Source organism: Thalassophryne amazonica, chromosome 13 (assembly GCF_902500255.1).
Source record: "Thalassophryne amazonica chromosome 13, fThaAma1.1, whole genome shotgun sequence".
Lineage (NCBI taxonomy): Eukaryota > Metazoa > Chordata > Actinopteri > Batrachoidiformes > Batrachoididae > Thalassophryne > Thalassophryne amazonica.
The window spans coordinates 4,058,851-4,071,019 of record NC_047115.1 but is presented as its reverse complement, the minus strand read 5'-3'; the positions used below and the strand labels follow the sequence as shown (position 1 = coordinate 4,071,019).

Sequence of the window (12,169 nt, the reverse complement as noted above, 5' to 3'; positions counted from 1 at the left end):
CCACGCAGTGTCAGGATGTGAGTGTTATGTGTCGGACGCAGCTCGGAGAACCGACCAGCGTTTGAAGGACCCAGTATGAAATAAGCAGAGCACGGTACAAAGGCTAACTGAATTTAATACATAACAGTGATAATACAGAAAGGTGCGGTCTGGCGTGGTGCGCTCCCAGCAGCGCTAACGGTCCGGAGCCAGAAGCTGTTTCGGACCCAAGGACCCCGCCGACACCCCCCAGGTGGCCGCAACAACCGAGTCTGTGAAAGAAGGAACCATTATGTGAGTCCACACTCTACACACAGAACACTTAAAGGTGTACAAACAGCAAACACTTCCTGGCTTGATTGCTGATCAGCTTCCAACCTGCAGGCATGGAACATCCAGTTCACAAAACTCCACCGCAGTGGAAGCTGATACATGACTAACAAACAGCTCAATACAATAAGGTGTGAGGGACACCACATTTACTGACTGTATAACTGTTAGTCACAAAATCTAACGTACCTCAGGAAGTGTGCTGACGAGCGTGAGACCTCACCCCCTCCTCTTTCACAGACTGTGCATCAAACCTGGACGTTTCTCAGCATCCGGTGCTGATGAGATGGCTCCCGAGACGACGATCTCACCCGTCTGGTCACAAGGTCGAGTCTCTGGCAAATACACACTGTGCACTCCAGTCTTAAATGCCAACATGCTCCAATCCATCCAGATGCACCTCAGCTGTGAGTCCTGACGAGTCGCAGGTGATCAGGGTGAGGTCCTGACAGCCTCAGCAACACAGCCACTCAGTCCCAAATGCACGCCACCTGGGAGGAAAACAAAAAGACAAACAAACCGGCAGCCAGGCCCCCCCAGCCATATAACAGTACCCCACCCTCACGGGAAGCCTCCCGGCGACCACACACACCTGGCCCAGGAGAAACACCCCCCCTCCAGGGACCATGGCTGGAAACCGCGTCTGTGTTCGTCCTCCAACAGACTGGTTGAACTGGCTGCATCTTTGCCCTTGTTTGACAGTCTCAGCACAGGTGTGGCCAGGAGTTCCTACACCTGTGCGGTCAGCCTTTAACCAAACATGTGTGATTAGTCAGAAAACAAAACAACCAAAACATCCCCCCCGCCCCAGGGGACCGTCCCATCAAACCCCAGGGAAGGGGAGAAAGGAAAAACAACCCAACCCAAGCCCACAAACAAAAACACTAAAACACCCCCCCCCCCAGAGGACCGTTCCATCAAACCCCAGGGAAGGGGAGAAAAGAAAAACAATCCAAATTTAAGCTCACAAACAAATGCCAAAATACCCCCCCCCTCCTCCCCCCCAAACGACACGTAGGGACCAACACCCCCCAGAGGGCCACCCGCCAGCTCCAGGAGTAATAACCACGGCCGAGGTCCCTCTGGGATCCAACGTCACCCACGGGGACCACCAGCGCCCCCCAGAGGACCACTCGTCAACCCCAGGAGACGCCTCCCCGCATGACTAATGGACCCAGCCCCGGCCGTCCACGGCTAGATGGACCCAACGCCCGTTCCCCCCCAGAGGACACCACAGTCAAACCCTGAGGGCGGAAACTGGGGGAGGGAAAACAAAAAAAACCCCAAACCCCCCCCCCCCTCCCCTCCCGGGTGCAGAGGCTACCTGGGAAATGCCCAGCACAACCTAACTGCACCCCTCCAGCAATGCCGACACTACGGCACACCCGGCTGGAGTCAGAGGAGAAGAGAGGGCATAACAAAAAACAAAGAGAAAAAACAACCCAAAGACCACCCCATCACCCCCCAGGGGACCGTACCATCCAACCCTGGGGATGTGAAACAAAAAGAAACAAAGGAAAAAAAAAAACAGACCAACACACAGTTGTTTGGGTCCCTGTTCTCTTTGTGTTTTTTTTGTTTTTTGCAAAGGCTACAGGGTCACACCCCCAGACAAATAGTGGACAACAAAAAAGAAAAGCCCACACAAAAACCAACTCAAAAAACACCCACACAAAATGAACTAACAAAACAAATCAGTGAGTTATACCGTCAAGCTCAACCAAATGGAACACACCTGTTCCTACTCAAGAGCTTGACGGTAACGTGATTCAGTCACCACAAGGGGGAACCAGAGTGCTAAAAATGAAAAAACCCCTTGGGCGACAGAAAAAAACAAACGAGCTGCTTTTGTGTGCGCAGCTGAGTGCAACACACAACCAAAATGTGCTCAACTAAATAACGCCGGAGCTGATACAACAGACGCAGTAGTTACCTTTCTCCGGGGAAACGGGGCTATGACTGTAACACAGGAAGCCCAGCGACCCGTGCTAACAGAGCTCCGCCGTGCGCGTGAACCCATTACAAACGCACTCTTGCAGCTCCCGTTTACACCTCTTATCCGGTCGGAGTGTGACGCGAAGCCGTCGCCAGTCACACTCCACCACGACCCACGGATAAGGCACAACACAGGAACACGGCTGCAAGAGAGCACAAATTAGTATCCAGTAATGGGTTTCAAACACGCACCTTCCGGGCGGAGAGCCCCGCAACTGATCCGGATAACCACTGAACGTCTGCTGCCGCCTTCCCGGCGCGTTACCGTCTCTGCTACCGCTGGGTCCGTGATGTTTGGCCAGAGACTACTGTTATGTGTCGGACGCAGCTCGGAGAACCGACCAGCGTTTGAAGGACCCAGTATGAAATAAGCAGAGCACGGTACAAAGGCTAACTGAATTTAATACATAACAGTGATAATACAGAAAGGTGCGGTCTGGCGTGGTGCGCTCCCAGCAGCGCTAACGGTCCGGAGCCAGAAGCTGTTTCGGACCCAAGGACCCCGCCGACACCCCCCAGGTGGCCGCAACAACCGAGTCTGTGAAAGAAGGAACCATTATGTGAGTCCACACTCTACACACAGAACACTTAAAGGTGTACAAACAGCAAACACTTCCTGGCTTGATTGCTGATCAGCTTCCAACCTGCAGGCATGGAACATCCAGTTCACAAAACTCCACCGCAGTGGAAGCTGATACATGACTAACAAACAGCTCAATACAATAAGGTGTGAGGGACACCACATTTACTGACTGTATAACTGTTAGTCACAAAATCTAACGTACCTCAGGAAGTGTGCTGACGAGCGTGAGACCTCACCCCCTCCTCTTTCACAGACTGTGCATCAAACCTGGACGTTTCTCAGCATCCGCTGCTGATGAGATGGCTCCCGAGACGACGATCTCACCCGTCTGGTCACAAGGTCGAGTCTCTGGCAAATACACACTGTGCACTCCAGTCTTAAATGCCAACATGCTCCAATCCATCCAGATGCACCTCAGCTGTGAGTCCTGACGAGTCGCAGGTGATCAGGGTGAGGTCCTGACAGCCTCAGCAACACAGCCACTCAGTCCCAAATGCACGCCACCTGGGAGGAAAACAAAAAGACAAACAAACCGGCAGCCAGGCCCCCCCAGCCATATAGGTGAGGTCTGGTTGTGTTGGGGTTGTTTTTGTATTGTTTGCCTGCTTCTCTTGCTGGGGTTTTCCCGTTTGGGTCTGTCTGTCTGTCTGTCTTTTTCTCTTGTCTGTCTCTGCTGGCTCTTGGTGGTGGGTGTTTCCCTTTCTCTGGCCACACCCCCTTTCTGGTGCATTCCACGCACACCTGCTTTCAATCAGCACTTCATCACCTGGGTGTATTTAAGTTCCTCTGTCTGCCTTATTCCTTTGCCAGATTGATGCGCCTTGTGCCTTCTCTCGAGCTCTGTTTTTGTGTATTCCTGACCTGCTTGCCTCTCGTGTGTTATGACCACCTGCTTGTGTTATCGACCACGCCTAAGCCTGATGTTTCATGTATTTCTCCTCTTGTTGGACTGCCTTTTTGTGTACGTACCAGACCCTGTTTACTACCTCAGTAAACTGTTTTAACTCACAGAGCTCTGTTATCGAGTCCTGCATTTGTGTTCAGCCTTTCTATGGAACCAGACCTGATACACGGCCTTGTCGCTTATGTGTAGAAAGTTCTCCAGATTCTCTGAATCTTCTGATTATATTATGGACTGTAGATGATGGAATCTCTAAATTCCTTGCAAATGAACATTGAGAACCATTGTTCTTAAACTCTTGGACTATTTTTTTCATGCAGTTGTTCACAAAGTGGTGATCCTCACCCCATCTTTGCTTGTGAATGGCTGAGACTTTTGGGGATGCTCCTTTTATACCCAGTCATGACACTCACAATTAGTGTCCTCAGTTCACAAACGCTTATTGAGTGTTGTTAGAAGGAAAGGTGATGTAACACAGTGGTAAACATACCACTGTCCCAGCTTTTTTGAAACGCGTTGCAGGCATCCATTTCAAAATGAACAAATATTTGCACAAAAACAATAAAATTTATCAGTTTGAACTTTAAATATCTTGTCTTTGTGGTGTATTCAATTGAATATAGGTTGAAGAGGATTTGCAAATCATTGGATTCTGTTTTTATTTACATTTTACACAATGTCCCAACTTTAATGGAATTGGGGTTGTAATCTGTGTTGGGATGAATAATATGACTGGACAGTGAATTGTTGTTGTTTTTTTTTTTTTTTTTTTTGTGGTTGTAAATCTAAAGATGTGATTTATTTCAGTTAATAGTCCAATGAAGAAGGTTTCAGAAAAGTTTGTAGAACTTCTTGAGGTCCTGGTTCTTTGTGGTTTGGATCAGCATTTTGAAACCATTTGAGTCTGGATGATTAAAGTTTGACTCCTGAATCTTCAAAATGGTTCAAAGCAGCCAGTCAGTTTTTCAGATTTAAATCCACATTCGGTATTATTTTTGGTCCGCTGGTGGTCAGAGGTCATCACTTTGCTGACTGATGATGTGGACACTGGATGGTGTGTGTGTGTGTGTGTGTGTGTGTGTGTGTGTGTGTGTGTGTGTGTGTGTGTGTGTGTGTGTGTGTGTGTGTGTGTGTGTGTGTGTGTGTGTGTGTGTGTGTGTGTGTGTGTGATGATTGACGGATCACTGCGTCTCTCTACAGTCGGGTTCTGAGTAACGTGGAGGGAAAATACCTGATGGACAGCGTCCCGTTCAGCTGCTGTAACCCTGGCTCACCTCGACCCTGCATCCAGCATCACCTGACCAATAACTCCGCTCACTACGACTACGACCACCGCACTGAGGAGCTGAACATCTGGACCCGGGGCTGCCGTGAGGCTCTGTTCTCCTACTATAGCAGCATGGTGAACAGCATGGGGGCGGTGATCATCGTGACCATCATCCTGCAGGTAAAATGCTCAGCCAATCAGCATCAAGTACAAAACATGACTGTTCAGATGCAGTTTGCCAGAACTGGAGCCTGCATTTGATCTGGTGTCTGGTCATAAACTCCCTCTCTGTATAACTGCTGATCCACAGTTTCTCCAGTCATAGTTTCACAAGTTGAGAACTCCTTCAGGGCTGTCCGGGTGTCTTGGTGGCTTCCCTCATTAGCCTACCTAATGTTGTCTGGGTGTCTTGGTGGTTTCCCTCATTAGCCTACCTCAGAGTTGTCTGGGTGTCTTGTGGCTTCCCTCTTCAGTCTCCTTCTTGCACATTCTCCATCACATTAACAAAGTAAAAGCATCAGATGTTCTTTCATCTTTAATTTAAAATAGTTCTACAAAAATATCTCATTCAGTGTTGAGGAATAAGATTTTTGTTTAATACATTCCCTCTGGTCTTCAGAAGCCACAGATCATTTAACAAACTGAATCTAATGATTAGTTTTACTTTTCAAGGGATGAAAACATGATCAAATGGTCTGGTACTGTGTGGTAAACCCATCTGCACAAGGCAGTTATTAAAAACTGAGTGACCATGCAAGAAGAAAACCAGTGAGGGAAGCCACCAAGACACCCAGAGGGAAGTTCTAGGTTTCTGTGGGTGTGACTGGAGAGACTTTTTTCTGTTGCATCACCAGCTTTTTCGAGTGGAACAGAGACTAATTTTCTTCAAAACAATGTGAAATTGCAGCTGCAGTTCATCAGGTTAGTGTCAGGAGTCTGAAGGGTTAGGACTCTAATGGGTTAGGGGTCTGTGGGTTTAGGATTCTGACAGGCTGGCTTTATTTCTTCTATGGCTTTAAACACACACAATGTGATCCCACTTTTAATTTTATGTTCATTCATTTATTTCTGCAAAATCGCTCTTTTGTGCGCATGCACTGTTGTTGTACATTCATGGAGAGCCGCCTCTGTGCTCCTTCTCACTGGCTTCCTTTCCATCTGCGGCTCACTGGCTCCATTTCTTCTGTGGCTTTAAACACACACATCGTGATCCCACTTTTAACTTTGTGTTCGTCCGTATATTTCTGCAAAATCGCTCTTTTGCGCACGCTGTTGTTGTACATTCATGGACATCCGCCTCTGTGCTCCTTCTCACTGGCTTCCTTTCCATCCGGTGTTTGTTGGCTTTATTTTTTCCCTGGCTTAAACACAGTCATTTTCACACCGTGATCCCACTTTCAACTTTGTGTTCATCCATTTATTTCAGGCAAAATCACTCTTTTGCGTGCTCGTGCTGCCGTTCTACATACACAATGAGGTGGCTGCTTTAATTATATACACCTGCTGCTACAACTCGTGGATCACTTTAAAAAAAAAAATCTTTATTTCTTCCACAGCTTACAAGTCACCGTGATACAACTTTTAACTTTGTGTTATGTCTTCAAAATCGGTCTTTTACGCGCTCTCCTTCTGTGTTGCTGCACAGCTCTGCTCTGTTTTTCACGTTTCACTGGAGTTATTTCTTCTGCGGCTTTAAACACACGTCCACTTTCATGCAGTTATCCAAATTTTAACTTTGTATTTGTCCATTATTAAATGAAAAATCAATCTTTTGTGAGCTGGCTTCTGCCTAAATCATCACGCTCCAAAAACAGCCTCTCAGGTCCTGCATAGCTGCCAGGCGCACAGATAATGGGCTTTTAGCAGCCTCGTAAGTACCACGCACCTCTAAAACCCTGGTCCGGGGTACAGAGGGGCACATAGAAGCGCCTTAGTAGTGGATAGGTGATATAAACGTGGGTCATTCTTCGAATAATCACTGACACACCCATGTGCGGGTTATTATTCATGTCTTATTATTCGTGGGACCCAGGCTTAAGTCGTCATAGTAACTTGTACACAAACTGCCCCACGCTGTTGTTGCTAACTTTTGAACATCTTGAAATTAGTGCCACACTCAGAGAGGAGCCTCATTAACTGAAAATAATGCCTCTAAGAGCCACTCAGAGCCACTATTCTGTCACGACAGTTGAATAAATCCTCTCGTAGCAAAAAAAGAAAAAAAAAGAAAAAGTGTTGCATGGCTCATTATTCATCCTTCATTATTTGGTGAGACCAGGGCTTTTGTTTTTGTAACAGTTCAGTTTGACTTTGTTCGACCAGCTGAATGTTTTCACACAGTGCAGAAGCTGGTGCTGCTGCTGCTGCATTCATGTACTGTCGGAAATTACCAGGCAAGCTCAGCCTGTTTGCTTGGATTTTTTTTTTTTTTTTTTTTTTTTTTTTTTTTTTTTATCTGGGTGGGGAGGTCAACTTCAATGGGCTCAGGTACCTTATACAGGCAGGAATTAATCTTTTGTGTGGATACAATAAATTGTTTTGCCACAAGCAACTGTTGAATTTGAAACAACAAAAAAGTTGTGTAATTTCTGACGGTACTTGAAGGCAGCATTAACAGCAGCAGCAGCGGGCACTTATTGTTTTTTATTAAATATAACAATATGAGTGTAGGAATAACAATCCAGTCCTTCTGTACATGTGGCAACGGGTAGATGATTCAGATGATTATATAAAGAGCTGTTCTGGAAGGAAGAATTCACACTGTGGATCAGCTGCTCAGTGATCAGCTGGTGGAAATAACTGCACACACGGACTGATCAATTTACTGCTCTGAGATATATTCAATCATCTTTACACTTATTTTTATCCCCCCCCCCCCAACAGTTTTCTGTTATAAATCAATATATACGGCTCAGTAACGTAATACAGTGAAATAGCAGCCACCACGACACACCATCTTTTTCTTTTTTTTTTTAATTGGAGCAAGACGGCGCATGCAGTGTGTCGTCAGACAGTGAGGATTCTGACAATGAAGGAGATGATCCGTCTTTTGTTCTGGACGAGGAACCAGAGCAGGTGGATCCACCGACAGATCTCCACAGTGAGTCGGATCACGCGCTTCTGTTTGCAGCTGAGTTCCATCCCAGCGCCAAGTCCTGGAGCGCAGACATGCAGACACACACTGCTCCAGCAGTGGCTCCAGGCACGTTTCGATTAAAGTGTGGGGATCAACGTTAGCCGTTTTGTTCCTCTTTCGTCCCTTTTGTGCTCTTCATTCGCAGGCTGTTCGCTGATGGGAAAAGTCAAAAGCTCACCTTTTCTCGACGAATTGTGACTTTGTGTTTTTTCCCCTTCGTTCAGAAATCGTCGTTGCCGTGTGACCGGGCCATTAGCCGCTTACAGCTTGTGCAGAATTCTGCTGCATGCTTGCTGACGGGTACGAGGTGCAGTGAACACATCACGCCTGTTCTGTCATCTGTGCACCGGCTTCCAGTCAGCTATTGCACTGATTTTAAAATCTTGCTCATTGTTTTTAAGTGCCTGAATGGTTCCACCTTATCTATCTGAGCTGTTGTTGTTGTTGTCCATTCGGCTGCTCCCGTTTTTGTGTTCGGGGTCGCCACAGTGGATACAACCAGATCCCCATTGATATTTGGCACAGGTTTTACGCTGGATCCCCTTCCTGATGCAACTCCAGTGTTACCTGGAGAAACACACGCAGCCGCTGGTGTTCCAAAGAGGTCTCCCATCCAAGTACTAACCAGGTCCTGCACTGCTTAGCTTCTGAGATCTGACGGGATCAGACTGACACAGAGCAGACCGGCTGCGTCCTCTTATGCTCCCTCCAGGATGATGAGGTCCACCAATCAGCTGCTTCTCAACGTACCAAGAACATGTTTGAAAACCAGAGGGGACAGGGTCTTCTCTGCAGCTGCTCCTAAACTGTGGAACAGCCTTCCTTTTAACATTAGTCCTGCTTCTTCTTTAAATGTTACGTCATCATTGAAGACCCGTCTCTTTGCACAGGCCTTCAATACCTGAGCAGAGTTGCACTCTTCTATTAAAATTTATTATTAAATTTACTCTTTTATTCTGTACCTGTGAAGCACTTTGGGCAGCTTTAAGTAAGTCCCTTCGGCTACTCCCTTGTTTGCACTTGGGGTCGCCACAGCAAATCCAAGGTGGATCTGCATGTTTGAATTGGCACAAGTTTTACGCCGGATGCCCTTCCTGATGCAACTCCACATTACATGGAGAAATGTGGCAGGGGTGGGATTTGAACTCGGAACCTTCTGAACTGAAACCAAGCGCATTAACCACTTGGCCACCACCCCTGAAGCACTTTGGGCAGCTTTGCTTGTTGTAAATGTGCTATAGAAATAAACCTGACTTGACTTGACTAATCTGCCAGACTCCAAACCACCAAACTCCTAACCCGCATCAGATTCCTAACTGGCCAGACTCCTAACCCTTCAGACACAAAAAAACAAAAAAACAAACAAATACCAGCACTGCTGACAGGAGACAAGAAAAATCAGACAATAAACCACATCAGAACCATAGACTAGAAAAGTACCAACTGCTCAGGTTTGGGAGCATGGACTGCTCTGACACATCCACCACACAACAAAACCGCCCTGGGTTCTAGATGGCAACCATCCAGACAGACAACTGTCCATCCCCACATTTCCAATATAACCATGTGCAGCCAGGTGAAACGTGGGCGTGTCCTTGGCCAGGTGAAACGTGGGTGAGCCCTTGGCCAAATGAAACATGGGCGTGTCCTTGGCCAGGTGAAATGTGGGCGTGTCTTCTCCAGTCTGCATGCTAGATCATGTCCAGAGGAACTCCCCACTCCTCATCTGAGTCTCACTAAGTAACCGTTCATTGGACACAAAGTAAGTCCAGCAGGACCCAAAGATCCTCCCCAGAGACCTGGGACCAAAGACATCCAGTCCTCACCTTAGGACACTGATTAGAGTCCACATCTGACAACCAAACAGTAAGACATTAAGCACCAGGACCCAGAAGACTTGGACCTTCATTCTCTTGCTAAGATGTCATTGCCACCAGACACCTCTGACCTCATAAGATCTTCACAGGCGTATCTGTATCTCAAAGGCCGAGGTCCCAGAGACACGAGCGTCACTGCTGGGATCAGTGAATGTCTCTGCTAGTTCACCACCTTGACCATATCCAGATACACTTCTGACGGCCGAGTCCAGGACATCACTGAAAGCCTGGATCTTAGTCTGGATCCAGGAGCATCTCAAACCCAGACACTCAATCAAGTGAAGGTTAACAGGAGAAGAAGGAGATTGTCACTGTACATACATACAGTTACACAATCCAACCACTAGGGGCAGTGTGCAGCCACAGTCCGGTGCCCGGGAACCACCTTCAGATGTAGAGACACTGCCTTGCTCAGGGGCAGAGAAAGGAGCAGACCCTAAAAAAACATATTTTTGATTGTCAGAGGAAACCCACACAGACACAGGGAGAACATACAAACTCCACACAGAAAGGGACCTGAGCACAGGTGGAACTGAACCCCAGACCTTCCTACTGAGAGGCATCAGTACTAACCACTGAGCCATCATGCCAGCCTCTAAACATTTCCTCAATAACAAAGGCACTTAAGATGGTAGTTCCCAAGACCCAGTCCAAGCAATCATCAAACAGTCTTGGGGCCAGAACACATCCCTGAGGAATGCCAAAATTCACTGATGGAAAAAAAAAATCAGAGACCCCATCCTTGTTCCATGTAGCACTCATGTTCATGGTGTGTTAGGTTGGGTGTAATGTCCAGGAATTTGTTGGGAATCCTGTGAATTCTCCAGATGTTCCAGAGAGCAGCTGATAAACCAAATCCAACACTGCTGATATTCTGGCTTGTGTCCTGAATCCTCAGAGCTCTGATGTTGTTGACAGTTGACAGCGCCTTGGGGCAACTGTTTGTTGTGATTTGGCGCTATATAAATAAAATTGATTTGATTTGACAGTTGATTTTTGTTCCGGTTGCTGAGCAGAAAGTACCTGGAACTAAATTCTGTTAAAGCTGATCCTTGGAAGCACCTTCCTTGGTACAGAGAGCAGTGTGATGATGATGATGAAGAACGTGTGAAGCATGTTGTCATACGACTGCCAACTCGTGGTTTTGTGAGAATGAAGAGACATGCAAATGAGTTTTGTGATGTTTACTGTTGTTGAGGATGCATCTGTGATGTGTGTGTGTGTGTGTGTGTGTGTCAGTTGGCAGACATGGGCGGGTTGAAGTACCTGTGCACGGCGCTGGAGACGATGGCAGACCCTGAGAACCCGGAGTGCGAGAGTGAAGGCTGGCTGCTGGAGAAAGGAGTGAAGGAGACGCTGGCAGACGTGCTCGCCAAGCTAAAGACACTAGGCAGGACCAATCAGGTGGAGGAGGGCGCCCAGGCGCCACAGGCCAATGCTTGACAGACCAGCCCACATCAAAGGACTGACTCCTCCCACACCTCTCCATACCGCTTCTAATGGAGTAAAAAAAAAAACAATTCTTCTGCTCCTGACACAAGCGGGTTCACAATCCACGCACACAGTCTATCTGCCCGCACACACACAGTCTATCTGCCCGCACACACACACAGTGTGTCTGTCCACACACACGCAGTCTGTCTGTCCGCACACACGCAGTCTGTCTGTCCGCACACACGCAGTCTGTCTGCCCGCACACACGCAGTCTGTCTGCCCGCACACACATAGTTTATCTGCAACACACACGCAGTCTGCCCACACACACAGTGTGTCTGTCCGCACACACACAGTCTGTCTGTCCGCACACACAGTCTGTCTGTCCGCACACACGCAGTCTGTCTGCCCGCACACACACAGTCTGTCTGTCCGCACACACACAGTCTGTCCACACGCACACACACAGTCTGTCCACACACAGTGTGCCCGCACACACAGTCTGCCCGCACACATGTAGTCTGCCCACACACACAGTGTGTCTGCCCACACACATGCAGTTTGTCCGCACACACATAGTCTGCCCGCACACACAGTCTGCCCGCACACACGTAGTCTGCCTGGACACACGAGGTCTGCCCACACACACGTAGTCTGCCCGCACACG

The 12,169-nt window shown here is 47.8% G+C and overlaps 1 protein-coding gene across 1 annotated transcript in view; it reads left to right on the top strand.

Moving 5' to 3' along the window:
• Positions 1-11,586, top strand: part of prph2b (peripherin 2b (retinal degeneration, slow)) — a 37,902-nt gene extending 26,316 nt beyond the window's left edge. Inside the window, exons 2-3 of the mRNA XM_034185024.1 lie at positions 4,989-5,235; positions 11,308-11,586. Coding sequence (XP_034040915.1) covers positions 4,989-5,235; positions 11,308-11,511 — 451 coding nt within the window. The 3' untranslated portion in view covers positions 11,512-11,586. The remainder of the gene's footprint in view (positions 1-4,988; positions 5,236-11,307) is intronic.
• Positions 11,587-12,169: the final 583 nt, after the last annotated feature.